The 20,055-nt window shown below is 56.8% G+C and overlaps 2 protein-coding genes and 1 long non-coding RNA gene across 4 annotated transcripts in view; all 3 read left to right on the forward strand.

The window, feature by feature from the left end:
* Positions 1-886: 886 nt before the first annotated feature.
* Positions 887-4,647, forward strand: LOC137483872 (uncharacterized). The gene is made up of 3 exons (XR_011004668.1): positions 887-1,616; positions 2,237-2,274; positions 3,334-4,647. It is a non-coding gene; the product is annotated as an uncharacterized lncRNA (long non-coding RNA).
* A 1,989-nt stretch (positions 4,648-6,636) lies between these two features.
* NPW (neuropeptide W) lies at positions 6,637-8,717 on the forward strand. The gene is made up of 2 exons (XM_068206352.1): positions 6,637-7,148; positions 8,312-8,717. The coding sequence occupies exons 1-2, from the start codon at positions 6,762-6,764 to the stop codon at positions 8,345-8,347; spliced, it is 423 nt and encodes a 140-aa protein (XP_068062453.1). The 5' UTR covers positions 6,637-6,761; the 3' UTR covers positions 8,348-8,717.
* An 8,188-nt stretch (positions 8,718-16,905) lies between these two features.
* NHERF2 (NHERF family PDZ scaffold protein 2) overlaps positions 16,906-20,055 on the forward strand; it is a 33,416-nt gene continuing 30,266 nt past the window's right edge. The window contains exon 1 of one of the 2 annotated variants that reach the window (XM_068207301.1): positions 16,906-17,234. In XM_068207301.1, coding sequence (XP_068063402.1) covers positions 17,025-17,234 — 210 coding nt within the window. In that variant the 5' untranslated portion in view covers positions 16,906-17,024. Of the gene's footprint in view, positions 17,235-19,325; positions 19,420-20,055 lie in introns of those variants that run through there. The other variant, XM_068207302.1, reaches the window with a different exon arrangement.

Raw genomic sequence — 20,055 nt, forward strand, 5'->3', positions numbered from 1 at the left:
GAAAAAGGGTTAATATTGGCACTTGGGACAGTTGATTTCCATGTTTACTCACTAAATATCCCATAATAACTGCAGGAAAAGGCCCTTCACCAGTCATTTCATCAACAATAAATACACTTTGGAATAATTGATCAGTCTGGAGATGAGCACAACAAACTCATTCCACTCAGCAGAGCCACAGATCCAATATTTATAGTTCAGCACTGAGATCCTGTCCAAGTGTAGAACTAAAGGTTAAGCCTTGGATTAATTTCCCATTCCCAGCTTGGTGCCGACGCGGCTCATTTGCAGCCAAGGCTCTCAGTGCAGAACGGGGAAATTTGTCTTCATTTGATAAAGTTTCTGCTAAAAGTGATGTTTTTCTCAGTGTTTTGTTTTAAGGAAAACAAGTTTCAGCCAGCCCCTGAGCAGTGGCTTCTCACAGGTACCTCATTGCATGGAATCCTGGAATGGTTTGGGGTGGAAGGGACCTTAAAGCCCATCCAGTCCAACCCCAACACCTTCCACTGTCCCAGGACGCTCCAAGCCCCATCCAACTTGGCCTTGGACACTGCCAGGGGCAGCCACAGCATCTCTGGGCACCCTCCCCCACCTCTGAGTCAAGAATTCCTTCCCAGAATCCCATCAAACCCAGCCCTCTGGCAGTGGGAAGCCATTCCCTTGTCCTGGCTCTCCAGGCCCTTGTCCAAAGTTGCACCAGGGGAGGTTCAGGTTGGATATTAGGGAAAATTTCTTCATGGAAAAGATTGTCACACCCTGGCACAGGCTGCCCAGGGCAGGGGTGGAGTCGCCATCCCTGGAAGTGCTCAGTAAATGTGTGGATGTGGCACCTGGGGACACGGATTAGTGGTGAACGAGGAGGGGGTGGGCTGATGGTTGGACACGGGGATCTTAGAGGACTTTTCCAACCTTAACCTGTGCAGATTTGCCTGAAGGCAGATTTATTCCCATCTACACCCCTTCAAGCCCTCCAACCATCTCACACGTGTGCGATGGAGAGCCTCAGCTAATTACATTTCAGGAAAACAGGAGAGCTCTTGGGAGTTGTGTGGGCTTTGGTTAAGAGATCTCAGGACTGTCAAACGAAAGATTCATCTCTTTCTCCTCGCAGCAAACTCTGCAGAGCAGAGCCAAATTTACTCTTCACTTCACACATCTGGGTATTAACTCGCTGGTGGGGTTGGGAATTACTTCCAGGAGAAAGCCTGACTCATGGACTGGAGGGGGCTGAGGATCTGCTCCCATTTCAGATAGCAGCCCATGGCATCTTTTCTCCCTTGCTTCTCAGAGTTTTTGTCTTTGCTGCTTTCCTGAGGCAGCGCTGTCATCCCATGTCGTGGGGAATTTCTCATCATGGTTCCTTGGTGGTGTTGGGTCACACCCAAACCACTCTGTGATGCTGCTGCTGCAGCCCTTGATGTGTTTGAAGACTTTTGATCTTCTGCCAAGCGCAGGAGAGGCAAAATACAGGGCAGGGTGAGCAATGGTGTCTCACAGTCCATCCTCTCACCCAAGAGGCCCCACCAGGGCTGGGTTCTTCAGATGATGAGTCACCTCGGGAGTGAAGGGTCACTCCTGCAGCTTGTAGGATGATGGACAACTTCATTAAGCTGCAGGTGAGGACCCCTTGGTGGGTTTGGTGAGTCTGGACCTCTGTTTGGTGTTGGTCTCCCATCAGTGATTCAGTGATTCCCTCTCTGTACCTGGGTTTGAAGCAGAAATAATTCCACTGACTCACCTGGGGCTTAGCTATTGTCTGTAAAGGGCTTTGAAATGCTAAAGGATCAATGCCTTGAGAGTGTGGGTGATTGTGGTGTGAGCTCAGCACAGAATCCAAGTGAGGAAACAAATTCCCCTGGCTTGAAGCAGCAGCTCCTTGAAGCTCCGCACAAGTATCACAAATCTGTGGGATTTTTCCTTACCTTTGTGTTAATGGATCCATTGTTTCATGTAAAGGTTTCTCCTGCTCTTGTTCTATCCTGTGTGACATTTACAGTACTCTTTGTTCCATTAGCAAAGTAATTTGAGATAGTTTATTATCCTTTGGAGACTTCACTGCCTTCTGTTTAACTTCCACGTGACTGGACCCTGAAGACAAAACCTCTTAAAATAGTGTGTGAGGCTAAAAATAGTGGGGAATGAGTTGCTTCTTAGGAGTCAAATAATTAACCCAGTGCACTTTAGCAAGATCTGCAACATTAGGAAACACCCCTTGTTGCTTCCTCTTTCTCTTCAGAGCCACCAAAGACTGCAGCAGCTTTCTCAGGAGTCAAGGTGTGTTTTACCTCACAGCTTGAAACCGTAATTTGTTTGTAGCAACTACAGCTCCTTTATTTCAGAGGAACAGACAAATAGCGTTTAATCACGTTCTGAATCACCGGGGGCAGGAATTGCTCCGTGATCCGAGTTTCTTACACAAGGACACACTCGAGATGCAAGAAAATGGCAAAGGTTGTTATTGCTGGGGATTTCTGGTGTGCTGCCACCACAGCACCTGAGGGACTGAGGCTGTTTGGGTCCCCCTGGCTGAGTGCCTCATGCCAGCCCCACACAAACACTGTTCTGATTCCCCAGGAGCTCAGCAGTGGGATGGGTGTTGGAAAACATCAGGATTTACTGAGCCACATGTGTGGGAATATCTTTTTCTTGCCATCAAGACTTTGCTCACTCCCAGGTTGAAGCAATGCAGGAGGCAGCAGGGTTGCGAATCTGGGAAAGGAGGGGAAATGCAGGAGTTTGGTGTCTGGGCAGAGATGGAGCAGTGGGGAATCAGATCAGTGACCTGGGCAGCAGGGTGAGGGTGTTCACACAATGTGACAAAAATGTCACAGTTTTGAGTGGGATGTGCAGCCCCAGCTCGCTCAGCTGCTGAGCTTCCAACCTTGTCTGAAAGTCACCTCCTCACAGCAGCACCGGCTGTGCTCCGCCTTGGGAAGTGCCTGGCACTGCCTGCTATGGCATGGGCAGCAAAACTCATCCCTCCTCCAACCTCCAACTTCAGTTTTGTGCCTCCAGCTGATTTCGCAGCGGTGCAGCTGCTTTTGGCTGATCTGTGTCCGTCTCTCCAAGGCCAACCTGTACAGGAAGGCAGAGCCGGGCAGTGGCCAGGTGAAGGCCCTTGGAGCAGCAGGCTCCAAGTTACTTGGGCCAAGCTTCCCTTCCTTGGGTGGTCTTTGGCAATGTGCTGAACGTTTTGTGTGCCTCAGTTTCCCAGCCTGAAGAACAGGATGATCTCAATTAGCAGAGTTGGATGAGTTTGCAGAGTGCAGGAGGGCGGGCTCTGTTCCTCTTCATCCCAAGTGATGTAACCTCCATCCTCTCATACTCCCACAGGGACATTCTGGAGAGCCCAAATGGCCAAAAATGTCATGAATAGAAGAGGCATTAATGCCCAAGAGTGCAGAGGCCCCATGGCAGTGCTGGCCTCTCGGATTGCTTTGTTTTCCTGCGGCTGAGTTGCTAACCTTCCAATAAACACCAGAGTCATTATCATAAAAATGTGGAAAATGCTGTCATTAAACCCCACCGGTTTCGCTTTCAAGTGCCTCTTTCTGGGACATCAAATTCATTTAGCTCATTCTCCTAAGCCACAAATCCTGAGTGGCTGCAGTAATGTGTGTGGTGGGAGGTGAGAGCACAGCAGGAATGAAATCGGGTGGAGAGGCTCTTCGGAGAGCTCGGCTGGGTTTATTGCAGGGGTGAAGATGTGGCGCCTCCAGTTGCTCACCCCTCTCTCCCCTCAGCCGAGGGGTCCCTCAGGATGTTTTCCAGAAATCCCAGTTCATGCCCTGGAGCTGTGGTGGGTGCAGTGCAGAAATTGGAGGTACCCTCTGGAGAACCTGAGCATCCAGCAGCATGGGAGTTGCAGCAGAGCCTTCCTCTTACAAAAAGAGTGATTTTGTTCCAAACTAAAAGAAGAAAACCTTAAATCCTTTCAGCAGCAGAGCCATGTGGTAAATCTCTATGGTTAGGTTCCTCAGAGAAGCTGTGGCTGCCCCATCCCTGGAAGTGTTCAAGGTCAGGTTGGACAGGGCTTGGAGCAACCCAGGATGGTGGAAGGTATCCCTGCCCACAGCAGGGGGTGGGACTGGATGGCCTTTAAGGTAATTTACAACTCAAACCATTCCAGGATTCTGTGATTCAATGATGATCCCATTCGCCTTCCCCTCAGCAAATGTGGAATGACATCATTAAGGGTTCATCCGAGCACTGGGATGAACCCCAGCACTGGGAGCTGTGTCTGTGTGGTTGGGAAATGTGATGCTGGAGCCAAAATCTGAAGGTTTCAATAAAAACATAAAAATGGGGTTTCCAAAAGGGTTTGGGGTCAGCTGGACCCTGCCTGGGGTCGATAAACACCTGCAGCTATGGGAATGACCTGAGAGGCTGAAATCTCATATTCCTGTGAGTCTGTACAAGACTTCCCTAAGAACCAGGACATGTTCAAAAGTTATTTTATCTCCCAAAAATATGCAGGATTTTGCTCCTCTGGGGGAGTTCCTGGCACAAGCCCACCCCGGAGCAGCACGGTGCCATGTGCCTGCTGACGTGCTACGGTATTTGCAGAGCATCGGCTTCTGCAAGGGGAAGAAGAATCCTAAAATTATCTTTACTTACTTAGAATATAAATAGAAGACAAATTGCTTATCAGCTGTTTCGTTGGAAAGATATTTAAAAATACTTGGGAGAGGAAACGTGCGCTCTGCTGGAGATCCGGAGCCGTGCTGTATCCCAAGGGTCTCGGTGCCTTGTGGACAGAGCTGCTGGCTGGCAGCAGGGATCATTCCCAGGGGGAAAGAGTTCAGTTCATGGAGAGTTTATCAGGGTGACAAGTTACCCAAGTCACACCAAAAACACACAGAAAAGACACTTCAGGCAGATCCCTGGGAATGAGAAAATCTTCTGTTCCTGCCTGGGAAGGTTGAGCCCACGTCTGAGTGTGGCTGCAGTGAAACAGGAGCTGCTAAACCTGCCTTTGTTTGGGCACAGGGCAGGTGCAGAACAAGCCAAGAGGAGCATCAGGTGCTTCCTGATCGATCCTTCCCTCGTGGGGAGGAGGGAGTGTAATGGCTTTAGCTGGAGGGAGGAGAGCCCTGCAGGCAGCGCGTGTCCCGTGCCGGGTGACTGGGGAATGTGCTGTACCGCTGCCATTCATTAATGGCTCTAGCAAACAGGAAAGTGCTGAGGCCCTCCTAATGTCCAGAGCACTCAAGGGGTGACAAAAATAGCCCATCCAGCAGGGATTGGCTCGGAGTGAGACGGGAGCCTGCCGCATCCTTACTGTAAACCTGGGCGCTTCCAAGAACTCGAGCCGTGGCTGAGCTGGACTCTGCTCTGGTTCATTACAGGAACGAGCTGTGCTCTGCACAGACGTAACTTCCAGCATCCTCTCACAAAGGCTGGATCCCCCTCTTGCCGACTGGGATTTGCATTCACTCCCAGCCTTCTCAGAAGAGGAAAATCGAGAGGCTCCACACTGACATTCCCCATCCCCGCATGCCCTGATCCCTGCCGGGCCAAGGGGCTGGTTCCTACAGGAGCAGGACGTTGCTTGGCTGAGATCCCACACTCCGAGGGGTCCTCAGCATGGTTCTGTGCCCAGTGTGAGCCTGGACAAACATCCCCCAGAGTGGAGTGGCACAGAACACCAACAACTGCAGGCTGGGCTGATAGAGAAAGTTTCCACTGGCAACTTGTGCTTGCTGGGTGGAAGAAGAGGGGGCTGGATCATGAAGGACTGGGGGATCCCAATGATGGGAAGCAGACTGGATGGGATTCCTTTGGACCATGATAAAATAAAATCCACAAGGAGAAATTCCAGCCTCTGCCCAGAGAAGCCATGGCTGCCTCATCCCTGGAAGTGTCCAAGGCCAGGTTGGACATGGCTTGGAGCAATCTGGGATAGTGGAAGGTGTCCCTGCCCAGGGCAGGGGGTGGAATTGGATGGGCTTTAAGGTCCTTTCCAAACCAAACCATTCCATAATTCTAAAATGCTGAGATTAAAAATTATCTCAGTGTGGCCTGAAAAAAAACCCAGAAATTATTTAGTCCTAGTTCAGCATATAAAGCCAAGAAGTTCCCTAAAAAACTGGAGGAACTGGAATTGCTCTCTGATGAGCATAAACTTGACCAGCTCAATTTCATTAAGGAATCTGGGTGGGGAGGGGGGGGGTGAAATCAGCTGACTGCAAAGGCAGAATTGATGGTGATATCGTATTTAAGAAGAACTGAGTGGCAGAAGAGGAGTGCAGGCAGCCTGACAAAGCCACTGCAAATGGTCCTGAGCACTTCCCCGCGGGAACACGGAGGATGCTAACGGAGGCTTGGGATGCTCCAGGCTGCGGGGGAATGCCCAGAGGATGCTCGATGCCACGGGGACGATGCTGAAGGCTGCGGGGAGGATGCTCACGGACGCTCGGGTTGCTCTGGGTTTCAGGGGGATGCTCAGAGGATACTCAAGGCCATGGGGAGGATGCTAAAGGCAACAAGGGGGATGCTCACGGGTGCGCGGGATGCTGCGGGTTGCAGGGAGACGCTCGGGGATGCTCCGAGGATGCTCAGAGGGCCATGGGGAGGGTGCCGGCATCCCGGGGTGGGGGGGGCTGCCGCGGGAGGGCGGCCGGGGGCTGCCGGGGCGGAGCCGCGGGCCCCTCCCGACGGCGCTATAAACCGGCGGGGCGCGGGCGCGGGGCAGCCGTCGCTGGGGTGCCCGGGGCCGGGCACAGCCGTGCCCGCAGCCTGCCCGCACCGTGCCCTGCGCCATGGCGAGGGGACAGCTGTCGGGGGGCGCCTGGGGGGCCCTGGTGCTGCTGGGGCTGATGCTGCCGGCCGCCCCGGCGGGCGCCTGGTACAAGCACGTCGCCAGCCCCCGGTACCACACGGTGGGTCGTGCCTCGGGGCTGCTGATGGGGGTCCGCCGCTCTCCCTACCTCTGGCGGCGGGAGCTGCCGGCCGAGCCCCCCCGGCACCCCGGGACCTCCGCCGGGGACAGCCCCTCGCCCCCGGGGGAGAGCCCCCCGGCCGCCGCCCCGGCCCCGCCGCCGCCCGGCCCCGGCCGCCTCCTGCAGCGCCTGCTCCGGCGGGGCTGGGGCTGGGGCGGCCCCCGCCCGGCCCCAGCCCGGCCCCCGCCCGGCCCCCGCCAGCCCCAGGTAACGGACGGGCGGGCGGGAGCGGCGCCCGGGGGGATCCGGGGGGATCCGGGGGGATCCGGGGGGAGCGGTCGGTCCGCGGTGCTCCGGGATGCTCGAGGGGCGCGATCCACGCACGGGATGTGGAGGCGTGCGGTCACTCCGCGGCACCCGGGGGTCACCGGGTCATGGGGAGTGTGGAGCCTTGCAGGGGTTTCATCAGGAGATTGGGGTTCAGGGAACCTTGGAGGGCGTCACCAGGTAAGTGCGTGTTTGTAGGGGCTGCACTTTGCCTTTAGGGCAGAAAAAGATCTGGATGAAGCGTCCAAGGTCAGGTTGGACCGGGCTTGGAGCAATCTCGTGTAGGGGAAGTTGTCCTGCCCATGGCAGGGGGTGGAACTGGAGGATCTTTAAGGTCCCTTTCAACCCAAACCATCCCAGGACTGTAGGATTTCTGCACATTTTTGGTGCATCACAAACCCGCACTCTGTGGGACCGACCTGCCCGTGCCCGAGGGGTGTCCATGGGGTGTCCATGGGGTATCCGTGGGGCTGGCAGCCCGGTGATGCCAGGATGCTCCCGGCATGGCCCTCCCCTGCTCAGGACCTTTCTGCCCCTCGGGAGGCTGCGTGGGGGACTGCCTCGGGGCCGGCTCCAGGCTTTACATTTCTTTCCTCTTATGTAAAGCTGGAGCCAACATCCAGCTGAAATCCACCGAGGCTTTTAGCTGTTGGACCAGCCCCTGAAACATGTAGCTGTATTCCTCCCCCACTTCATTTTTTTGGAGGAAATCTGGGATGAGAATAATTTTGGGAAAGCCTAGACAGGTCAGCCCAGCCCTGGATACGTCTGTGCTGTCCTGACCTGGGTACACCCTTGCATCCCTCTGATTTCCCAGCCAAATTCCCACTGGGAACCCTGTGGGCAGGTGCAAACATGGAATTTGGGTCTGTGTGGGGTTTATCTGTGTGGGGTTTATCTGTGTGGGGTTTATCTGCATGCACGGTGGCAGAAAGGGAATCTGCAGGTCAGATCTGAGCCTGTGGAGGAGGAGATTTAATGAAACTTGTGAAAGGAGCTGTGGTTTAAACAGTGCACTGAGGGGAAACGGGGTCCCACGTGGGGAGGGAGGTGGTGCTGGAGCTGGATACTCCAAAATAATCCAATCCCTCTTCTCCTTCCAGCTCTTCCCGCTTGAAGACCTGGCTCTGACCCGCTGACCGACGTGGTGGAGATGCTTCCTGTGCCAGAGGAGCACGGACTGCCCCAGGTGGGACCTGCTCACCTGGCTGGCAGGGAAGGGTCTCCTCGGCGGATCTCCGGGTACTCTGACCTCTCTGAAACCACACAGACAGTGACATCCCAAAAAATCTGATTTCTCACGGCCGCTGCCCAGGCGCAGCGGTAAATCCATCTTGTTTCCAGGTCAGCCTTGCGCTATGAACTCGGGGAGAAAGAAACAGGGGAGATATTTATTTTTGTTTATTTTTTTTACATTTCTGTACTGGCTTGTTTGCAATCTGATAGAAACATGTACTGTTCGCTTCCTCGGAACCTGCCCTCATTAAAATGAGATGTGATCAAAGGAAACTTTGGCTTCCTGGTGCTGTTGTAGGGTCTTGGTGGGGTTTTTTTGAGAGCAAAACCTGGTCTGGCTCTGCACGGGGCAGACACGTCAGCAGCTGGGTCACTCCCAGATTTTTCTGACATGATTTAACTCCTTGACACAATTTTTTTTCAGCAGTTTTACAGTAAATCTCTTTTACTGCCTGCTGGGGAGTCACTGCCAGGCCAAGTGCCAATTCAGATGACAAAATTTCGGGATATTTCCTCAACTGGGCTGTACAAAAGCTCTGCGAGCCCTCAGTGCTCTGCTTGTGTTTTAGGGTTTAATTTCTATATATTCCCACTGATGGAAATAAATGTCAATCCCCATTAAAACAGGGAGAAGCCTCAGGGCTGGGCAGGAGCACGTGGGGAAGGGGCGTTGGAGCGGGTGGGATCTGGGATTTAGAGAAAACTGAGGTTTGGGGGGCTGAGTCTGGCACTGCTGAGCTTTAACCTGCCAGCGGATTTTGCAGGAAATTTGACAAAAAGAAAAATTTCTACCCCTTTTAGATGAACCCCCTGCTCCTGCCAAAAGTTTGTGTTGCCTTTGGTTGGGGTCTGGAAGGAAAAACCTCTCCTGGGGCTTGTCAGGGGAGCCAGGCCAGGGCTAGCCCCCCCAGCCACGCTCCCCTCACCTCAGGGCTGCTGTCACCCCTCGCAGGCTCTTGGGGAGGATTTCAGGGGCTGTAACCCATGAAGGATTGTTCTCCCCCAGTTGTTTCCCCCAAGTTTCTCCTCCATGTCCCCTCTCCTTCCCCCTTCCCACAATTTTCCAGCTCCTGCCCTTCGATGGCACGGTGCTGGCATGGGCCCGGTGAGACTCAATTGCTGCACTTGAATCCATCCTTGGCAGGAGCCAGCAGCCCCTGGAGTGGCCATGAGGCCAATTTCTCCAGGAAAAGAAGGGATAAAATGAGGCAGAACAGGTAAAGCGCTGCTTTGAACAGGAGGGTGCACGGAGGGGGGTGAAGGATGATGGCATGAGAGACCCTCATCTGTTGGCAGCAAACACTTGGACGTGCCAGCTGCTGGGGTGAACCCAGCGAGACATTCAGTGAACCACAGACCCTTCACTCCTCACCTTGGAAAATCATTTTTCCTGTGGAGCTCGAGCTGATTCCCCACCGGGGCTGTAAAATCATTTCCTCTGTGCTCCTGTTTCTCTGGAGACATCTGGGCCTTCCCTGGGCATCAATGAGACAAATAAAAAGGAAGGAGGCTTAAAAAGGCATTTAATTACCCTCCCGCCTCGGGGCAGGACCCAGCCATCCCTAATGGATGCTAATCTGATCCCTTCTAAAGGCTGGTCCTGAGGGAGATCCCACATTCTTCCCGTGACATCCCCCTGCTCCAAGGGGCTGCATGCCTGGACCAGGGGATCCCCCCGGCTTGGGCCACGGGGAGTCCCTGTCCAGGCCCCACTGAATGCTCCAAAATGAAATGCAGCCACAGGGATGCTCAGGGGGATTGCCAGCATCTGGGATCTGCAGCTGGGATCCCAGATGCAGATCCCAGTGAAGTGAGGGGACAGTGAGTGTCCCAGAAGTGAGGGGACAAAAGCTTTAGAGAGGCCCAGAGCTGCAGCAGCACATGGGCTCCTGGCCCCGCTCGGGCCCCTGCTGCTTCCCCATGCCCCAGAGCAGCTGTGCAGGGAAAACTGCAGCCAGGGAGGTCAATTCCCTATCCCACTTTGGGATGGGCGGGGGGCTCAGAAACCCCCAGGTGCCAGTGGCACAAATCATCCCCTCCCTCCCTCCCACCGTGTCCGGAGGCTGTGGGGCGGGGGACAGAAGGTGCCAGGAGTGGGGTGGCAGCCCCACGGGTGGCTTCCCCAGGCCCTCTTGTGGCCACCACGGAGGTGAGGATGAGCCCTGCCACCATGGCCCCATCCTGCGCCCTCGCAGAGCGGGGAATTGTCCCCGTGGGTGCCCCTCTGCCCGTGTGTCCCCAGCCAAGGCCACAGCTCCTGGAGGGGATGGACGCTCCGGCTCTCTCCCGTCGCCCTGCCCCGTGCGTGGGTTTGGGCAGCGCAGGGATGAGGCTGCTCGGGGTGCCCATGCAGCACGCCTGGGGTCTGGAGCTGGAGGTGGCCCAGGTCTGTGCCAAGGCTGCCTTGGCATTCCGAGGTTGCCGCGGGGGCTGGCGATGCCCGCGGTGCTGTTCCAGGCCGAGAGGCGGGTGAATCCCAGGGACCGTGGCAGGCAGGAAGATGTCCCACCCCAAGCCGGGGCAGCTCCCTTTCCTTCCCGGCTCCCTGGCCTCTCCCAGGGGAGCAGCAGCAGCCAGTGGGGGCTTTGGGAAGGGCAGAGGCTGGGCAGGAACCGGCCGGCCCGGGGGAGCAGCTGTGAGCTCACGCAGGGCTGGCCCGGGCACACACAATGGTCCCTGCGGGTACCAGGAGGAAGAAAACTCCCCAAGGAATTTCCTCCACCGTCGGCTCTGCTCAGAAGCTGTTCCTCAGGGATGCAAGCCAGCACTGAGCACATCTCTGGCCGTGGGTGGAAGCTCCTTGTACGGAGCTGGCTGTCCTGGATGGTCCCTGCAGCAGTCCCAAATGGCCCTGTGGGGAGCCCGGGGCTGCAGGACCTGGTGCTGAGCTGGGCTCTGCCAGGGATCCCATCCCTCCCATCCCCTCCTGTGCCACCAGCCAGAGAACTGATGGGCATGGAGATAAGGGGTGGGAGCTGCAGGGATCAGGACGCGACGACACCTCTGTGTCCAGGGTGTCCAGGGCACTGACAAATGGCTGTGGCTCAGAGACCCTGTCCCAGATGTCCCCTGCAGCAGCCCAGGGCCGTTCCTGGTGAGCCCGAGGGGAAATGCTGGATCAGGGATGCTCCTGCAGGCCCCTCAGGTGTCCCCAGGCCCTGCCAGCTGGAGGTGCCACCCCCATGTTGAGTGTACACGGGGCTGTGTTTGGGGAGTGCCCACTCTGCTTTGAGCAGCTCAGCTGCCACAGGCACGTGCCACCAGGAGCAGAGGGGACCTGTGCCACCAGGAACAGACAGAACCTGTGCCACCAGGAGCAGAGGGGACCTGTGCCACCAGGGGCAGACAGGACCTGTGCCACCAGGAGCAGACAGAACCTGTGCCACCAGGAGCAGACAGGACCTGTGCCACCAGGAGCAGAGGGGACCTGTGCCACCAGGAACAGACAGAACCTGTGCCACCAGGAACAGACAGAACCTGTGCCACCAGGAACAGAGGGGACCTGTGCCACCAGGGGCAGAGGGGACCTGTGTCACTGGGAACAGGGGGGACCTGTGCCACCAGGAACAGACAGGACCTGTGCCACCAGGAACAGACAGAACCTGTGCCACCAGGAACAGAGGGGACCTGTGCCACCAGGGGCAGAGGGGACCTGTGTCACTGGGAACAGGGGGGACCTGTGCCACCAGGAACAGACAGGACCTGTGCCACCAGGAACAGACAGAACCTGTGCCACCAGGGGCAGAGGGGACCTGTGCCACCAGGAGCAGAGGGGACCTGTGCCACCAGGAGCAGGTGGCACTTGTGGGGATGGATGCTTCCAGGCCTGGTTGCCCCTGGAGGTGGATGCTGCCGAGGATGAGTGCTTGCAGGGACAGAGGGCCCCAGAGCCAGCGCTGCTGTGACATCCGTGCCCTTGCTGTGGCAGGCACGGTGACATGCCAGTGTGGCACCATCAGCAGCACCAGCTCAGGGAATGAGCTGTGGCAGCAGCAGCCTCCTCAGGACGCAGTCCCTCTGGAGTTGCATTATCCATGGGGCTTTCCTGGAGCCACCAGACACATCCCAGCTCCCCCGGGGAAAGGTGTTGTCCTGCCTGGCAGAGGCAGTGGGTGTCTGTCCCACGGGGACACTGGGTGTGGAGCAGGGTGGCTGGCGCTGGGGTGTGGGAGCAGCATCCCTGGAATTCCCACGTGGAGCCTCAGGTGTGGCCAGCCTGGCTGGGCCCGTGGCCAGCTCACACCCGCACAGCACCTGGCAGCACCGGCCCCTCCGGCTCAGCTCAGCTCCCCCAGCTCTGCCACCTCCTGCAGACAATAAAGGAGCTGCCAGCGTGTGCAAGATGGATCTCCCGGCTCTCAGCAGCGTGGCTGAACTTTCTGGACTTTCACAACCCACAAAACCTGTAATTAATCCTCCTAATGATCAGTTCTCCTTCTATCCCCATCAATCTAACCTGGGGAATGTTTACAGCTCAATAGTGCCACACACAGAGGCTCAGGGAAAATGAGATGGTGTTTTTTATGAGCTCTCCTCTCATTCCTGGTTCCTCCGGCAGCACAAATAAATCATCCCCTTTGAAATCATCCCCTGGGAGCAGCCAGGCCCAGCAGCCCCACGCTGAGTGATGGTGAAACAAGGGAGGAATGAGCACGGAGCATCCGAGCCAGTGGGAAATCCCAGGACTTCATTTATTCCCAGTTAGAGCTAATCACTGCAGTGGCCAGGACTCTGCAGCTCCCAGCAGGGATCATCAGCACGAGGAGCAGCCCTGAGCTCGGGCACAGCTCCCTCCACAGCCAGCAGAAGATGCTGGGGGTGCCCAAACTGCCCTGGGAAGTGGAGCCCGGTGAGCTCCAGCTGCGGGGAGGAAAGCTGGGTGTGGATAAACACCAGCACTGAGGAGGAGGAGGAAGCTGAGCGTGAGGAAGAGCAGCTCCCACAGCTGGGAAGGAACCAGGAGAGCTGGGAGCAGTGTCCAGCCCAGCCTTCAGCCAGCAAAGCTCCCAGCCCCAAGCAGGATGAGCTCAAGGGAGTGACCAACATCCCGGGACAGGGATGGGCTGAGTGGGACACGGAAAAGCCACCAGATCTGCCCAAAGCCACTCATGGAGCCACGAGTGGCACTCAGGGCTCTTGGCATCTCAGCAATGTGTGTGCAGAAGGCACCCAAAGGCACGTGGAAAACCTCCCATCCCTCTGGAAGGCACAGCCCAGTGACTCCATCATCAACCATCCTCCTCCTCCAAGAGCTCCTCACCCTCCCACTGCCTCAGGAACAAACCTGATTGAGCAGGCTTGGGGGGTCAGCTGAGCATTTCCCAGTTTCTGCATGAAGATGGCCTTTGTGGGCTCCCCAAAATCCCCACTTGGAGCTGCCAGGGAGCCTGGAGGGTGACTCTGATTTCTGCAGCTGGGAAGGTCCTCCCAGCACCTGCATTTTGGATTAGTGTTGCAACAGCATCAGGCCTGGGGCAAACGGAGCAGGACACAGGTGAGATTCTCTGTCACTGCTCAGCCAAGTGCAAGGAGGGAACTGGAAGCAGGTGTTGGCCAAAAAGAGCTCCAAACCCTTCCAAGCCACTGAGCTCACAGGTCCCTGGACTGCCTCTGCCTCCAGGCAGGCCCAGTCTGGACTTAGAGATCTGCCCAAATCCAAACACACGGAAATTTAAATGGAAAACTTCTGCCTGAGCAGGATCTGCTGGATTTACCCAAGGCTCTGCCATTCCAGGTGCAGGAACCTCTCTGAGCTCTCTCGTTTTCTTCTCAGTGAGACTTGGGAGGGTGGGAAAAGGCAGGATGGGAAGAACCAAAGGGATTTTGTACCTCATGAGGATGTAAGTTTGCACGATGTATTTTAATGTTCCTTCCAGCTCCTTCTCCATCAGCTGCAGGGAAAAAATGCAGGATTTCCCTGTGGTGCATGTTTGTGCCAAGGGATGCACAGGCTGTGTCCCAGGCAGGACAGCCCAGAGCTGTGTGCCAGAGGCACAACCACAGCTCCTAAAGTAGAGGGATCACAAAATAAATGTTTTATTTTAGGATCACAAGGTGCTCAGGCAAAGATCCAGTGCTGAGTCAGAGCTGCAGCTGACTAGAGAGTCCCCTACATTCTCCACAATAAATAGATGGGGGTTTTGGGGGAAAGAATGCCTTTTGGAGACACTGAGGTTGAAAAAATCAATAAATCCAGGGCACATTTGAGAAAATGCTTGTGCTTAAAAAAGAGCATTTAAAAAAAACCGAACAACTGTTTCCCCACTTTTTGAAATATTTTCTCTCTGTTTTATTATCTTTTTAAAAATTTTCATGCTCCCAATGCTTTAAAAAAGATATAGAAAAGGGTTAAAATATTCACTCTGACCACCCAAAAGATTTTTTCCCACCGTGTTTTTATTGCGCCAAATCAAAAGAAAAACTTTTTGGTTCAAATAAACTTGAAACAATTCCTTCTCCTCCCCCCTTCCCTCCAGTATTTTGGTTTAGCCAGTGAGTGGAAAAATCAATTATTCGCACTCCTCTAGCCCGACAAAAAGCTTCAGGACTCCACAAAGAGGCTCAGGGGAGCAGTTGTGTTGTACAGCAAATAAAACAGTCTCAGTTTCTCAGCTCTCCTCTTGGGTCACCCAGGATTTTGTGCTGAGGTCGGCGCTGCTGGAGTGACACAGGCAGTGGAGGAGCCAAAGCACCGTCACTGGGGGAACTAAAACATCCTCCTGGTGGGACATCATATCCTCGTGGTGGGGCATCACATCCTCCCTTGGTGGGACATCACATCCTCCTGGTGGGACCAAAGTGTCCTCCCTTGGTGGAACATCATGTCATCCTGGTGGGACATCACATCCTCCCTTGGTGGGACATCAGATCCTCCTCGGGGGACATCACATCCTCCTGGTGAGACATCAGATCCAACTTTGGTGGGACATCAGATCCTCCTGGGGGGACATCACATCCGACTTTGGTGGGACATCTCATCCTCCTTTGGTGGGACCTCAGATCCTCACGATGAGACATACACATCACATCCTCCTGGTGAGACATCAGATCCGACTTTGGTGGGACATCACATCCTCCTGGCAGGACATCACATCACGTTTTGGTGGGATATCACATTCTCATGGTGGGACATCATATCCTCATGGTGGGACATCACATCCTCCTTTGGTGGGACATCACATCCTCCTGGTGGGACCAAAGTGTCTTCCCTTGGTGGAACATCATGTCATCCTGGTGGGACATCACATTCTCCCTTGGTGGGACATCAGATCCTCATGGTGGGACATACACATCCCATCCTCCTGGTGAGACCTCACATCCTCATGGTGGGAAATCACATTTTCCCTCGGTGGGACATCACACCCTCCTGGTGGGGCCTCCTGGCTGCCACATGTGTCTGGAGCCAGGGGCTGAGCCCGTTCCCACCCCACAGTGACAGACACCCCAAGGGACAGCACCCAGTGCCCCCACCCAGCCCCTGCTCTGCAGCTCCCAGAGCCTGCAGGGAATGAGGTGGGAAGGACTGGCAGAGATAAATAATGCTGTGATTCTCCAGGATACAGTCTCCAAGCATGTTTCTGGTTCCAGGGTTTTTAAGGGTGGATTTATGTATAACTGCAGTGGAAGAAGGGTTTTTTAAGCAAACTACACATTAAAAGTAAATCAATATTAATTTCTGGAGCCTTTTATTTCCAGCCTCCAGCTGGCTGCTGTGTTTGCTTCAGCCCTGTAAAATCTGATAGGAAAGCTGTTGAGGAAGGAGCTGCAGAAGAAGGCCTGAGAACCTGTGTCAAAGGAATGTGACACTCAGGGCCATCACTGTGACAGCTGCTCTGGGTCACGTCCTCCTTGTAAGAGATTTCAAGGAAATGAAGATGAGGAATGCAAAAAGGTGAAGACGAGGATCTATCTCTGTGTTTCATTAAACAAACTCAGCCCAGGTGAAACCCGGGTGGCCTCTCCAAGGGTCAGCCCTGATGGAGCCGGAGCCTTTCCCCACCAGGAGTCATGGAACCCTGGGACAGTTTGGGTTGGAAAGGACCTTGAAGGACTTAAAGGTCCAGTACCATCCATCCAGTGCCACCCGCTGCCACGGGCAGGGACACCTTCCACTATCCCAGGCTGCTCCAAGCCCCGTCCAACCTGGGGACACTTCCAGGGATCCAGGGGCAGCCTCCGCTTCTCTGGGCACCCCGTGCCACAGGGATCCATCAGATCGCTGCTGCTGGGAGGGTTTTGGGCCCGGGGCTCCATCAGCCGCTGGCGCCGGTGCCGGTCCCGGTGCCGGTTCCGCCCCGTCCCTCGCTGCGGCTCCGCCCCGTCCCCTCCCGTCCCGCCGCCGTCCCCGCCCGCCGCGCTCCCGGTGCCGCGGGGCAGCCGCAGCATGGCCGAGCTGCGCATCGCCCCGGCCCCGGCCCCGGCCCCTCGCCCCGCTGCTGCCCCGCTCCCACCGCCGGCCGCGGCCCCGGCCCCGGCCCCGGCCCCGGCCCCGGTCCCGGCCCGCCCCTCGGCGCCCGCCCCGGGCCGCCCATAAAAGCGGCCCCGCGCCCGCCCAGCGCCGCCGCCGCTCCGCCGCCGGCCATGGCCAAGGACCAGCTGAAGCCGCGGCTGTGCCGAATGCTCAAGGGGGAGAGCGGCTACGGCTTCCACCTGCACGGCGAGAAGGGCAAGAGCGGCCAGTTCATCCGCAAAGTGGAGCCCGGCTCGCCCGCCGAGGCGGCGGGGCTGCGCGCCGGGGACCGCGTCGTGGAGGTGAACGGGCTCAACGTGGAGCAGGAGACGCATCACCAGGTGCGGGATGGAGCGGGGGACACGGCCACGGGCCCCGCGGCACCCGGGCCGAGCGGGGCTGTGCCCGCTCCAGCCTCCCTGCGGCGGGCCGGAGCGGGGCTTTCGCCCAAAATATCCCCGCTGGAGCATCCCCGGCCTGGCAGCGCTGGGGTGGGGGCAGCGGTGGGGTGGATGCCCCCCTCCCCCCAGAATGCCAGGGCTGGGCTTTGCGTGGCCCGGGACCCGCAGCCCCGTGCGGGGTCGCGCTGCTGGGCGCAGGACGCTGCGGTCGTGTCAAGGTGGGAAAGGCGAAGGTGTGCGGGGCTGGGCAGGGCTCCGCCGCGTTATGCAATCTGTGGTGGAAAGGAATGGGGAGACCCGGGCTTTATTTCCGGCTCTGCTGTGGGTTTTCTTGGCTGCTTCGGGCGAGCTGCGCCTGCCTGTGCAGCCCGGAGTGTAGGAAGATGCCTGAAAATCTCCAGATAAAGCTGTGCAGATGTTCAGCAGTTGGGCTGGCCGGAGGGCGATAGGGCTCGGAGGGGAGCCGTGGCTCTTCCTGACCGCGCTGGGACTGGGCAGCTCCGAGGCTGCCGTTTCTCTACTCTCCAACAGAAGCTGTTTCAGGCTGTGGTATTTTCTTCTTGTAAAATTGAAACTTGCATTTGTCAGACAGTTTAGTCTAAAAAACCCAAGAAATGCGGAAAAAAAAAAAAAAAAACGAGCAATGAGGAAAAAACAAACCAGAAAGCAGTGAGGTTCAAACTCCTCCAGTCCTGCTGGACACTCGGAGCCTGGCAGGGGCACAATTTGCCTCGTGGTTTGTGGGGCTCTGCAGGATTTGGTGTTTTAGTAACTTAAAACATCTGCTCAGCCCTGCTGCCAGCGCTGCATGGGGGCAGAGCTGGGCTGTGCCTGGACCCTGCAGAGTTTTGGGGGGCTGTGTGTTCCCGGACCTCACCCCAGGTGTGGATGTTGCTGTGCTGAAGGTGAAGCTGAACCTTCCAGGTGGCTCCAATAAAGCCCTGTGGACTCCCCTCGATAAGCCTGGTGGGGTTTGGTGGCGAGTTGAGCTTGTTTTGATGCTCTGAGCCAGCCCTGTGAAAGTTGATGTTTGTCCTGAGTGCGATTTCAAACCCCTTGAAGGAGGATCCCCATCTTTGATGTGGCTGGGCAGGAAGGAGGGCTGTGTTCCTGTGGTGCCTTGGAAGCCACCAGAGCTCCCTGCTGGCGCTGGGCTGCTGGGGACGGGCGATAGCGGAGCCAGCTGTGCCTTTGAAACGTGCTGGGGCTTCCCAGTAGGTCAAGTGAAATGGGAGGGGGAAATTTCCATTTTCTTCTATTTTGTTTTTGTTTCTGGCGGCAGGATGGAGCGCTGGCACTCGCTTGCTGCTGCAGAGCAGTGATTGGAACAGGGTGTCCCCATCCAGGGCGTCCAGGAACGAACTTGGTGCCCGCTCTGGCTGCCGTGGCACTGGGATCTGAGAGTGAGAGTGCAAGTGGTGGGAGCCCTGCCTGCTCTGGGATCACCCTTTTTCCTGCCTCGATACCACAAGAACCTCTTCCTTCCCCCAAACACTACCCAGCGCTGCTGGGCTGTGGCAAGGGCGATGCCCTGGAGGGTCACACGATGGCTCTGAGCAGCCACCTCACCGTGGCCCTTCCTTGTGCTGCTTCTTGCCCAGCCTTGAACAAGTAACACTTCTCCATGTGCATCGGGGAGCCCGCAGCACACAAGGCCTTGCTCCTTGGGTGTAACTGTGTTTCCAGATGAAGCTGGCAGCATTTTTGCCTTTGTTCTCTGTTTTTTTCTTGGCCTTGCCCAAGGAGTGAAGGCAGATCGTGCTCTGTCTCAGAGTTGCATCCTGGGTTCCTCAGAACCAGCAGAGCCACAGCTCCTGAGCACAGAAAGGCTCCTGCTGCCCGGGGAGCCTGGCAGCATGGAGCAGGGCACGGGCACCTCTGCGGGAGCTGCTGCTGGTGGCACCACGGGTCCTTCCTGGGCGCTGCTGTTTGGCAAAGGTGGAAGGGCCCGGGGCCGGCGCTGCCGGGCTGGCGCTGCTGTCGCCAGGGGTAAAGTCTGCTTGGGTGGAGCTGCGGAAATCCTGGGGCTGGGTCGGGTGCTGAGGAGGTCCCAGATGAGCAGGGCAGGCTGCATTGTCTCCAGAAGCCTGCGGGACTCCAGGCTGGGAGCATGGCTCGGAAGCGGGTACGGTGCTGGGCAGGAGCTCGCCGGGAGCTGCTGCTTTGCCTCCCACCTCTCTGCTCTGTCCCCAGGGAGACCTGCTGCCTTGGGGGGGCTCCTCACAGCCCCTTCTGCTCATCCTGCTCGTGGGGAGGGGGCAAGGGGCTGCTCTGTGCCACTCTCCACCCCTGCCTGGCTCAGTCCCTGGCACTTGTGGGACCTTTGCTCCATCGCTGCTCTCGCTGTGGCTGCTGGATTGGGGTGAGCCCAGCACTGCTCCACACCCCCTTTGGACCCTTCTGTGGATCCTCTGAGTTTCCCTGCAGTCTGTGGGACCTCCGTGATCCCCTGTGCTGCCTGGAGCAGCCGAATTGCAGGCTCTGGGGGTTGGCACTGCAGGGCCAGCACCTTCCCTGTCCGCATCTTTGCTGCCGTGTGTTGGCGGCTGCTGCTGCCAGGTGCCCTCTGGGAGAAGTGTCCCTGCACAGGCACTGCTGGTGTCAGCAGCACTGTCTGATGTCAGATGTAAACGGATCTGAACGGGAGCAGATGGATTTTCTGGGCCTGATGCATCAGCACCGTCCAGGCTGGTTTCGGGTGGGAGCCCGGCATCGCTGCAGAGCGGGCAGGGGCTGCAGTGGATGAGTGAGGTCAGCCCTG

The sequence above is a fragment of the Anomalospiza imberbis genome, chromosome 16 (assembly GCF_031753505.1).
Source record: "Anomalospiza imberbis isolate Cuckoo-Finch-1a 21T00152 chromosome 16, ASM3175350v1, whole genome shotgun sequence".
Taxonomy (NCBI): Eukaryota; Metazoa; Chordata; class Aves; order Passeriformes; family Viduidae; genus Anomalospiza; species Anomalospiza imberbis.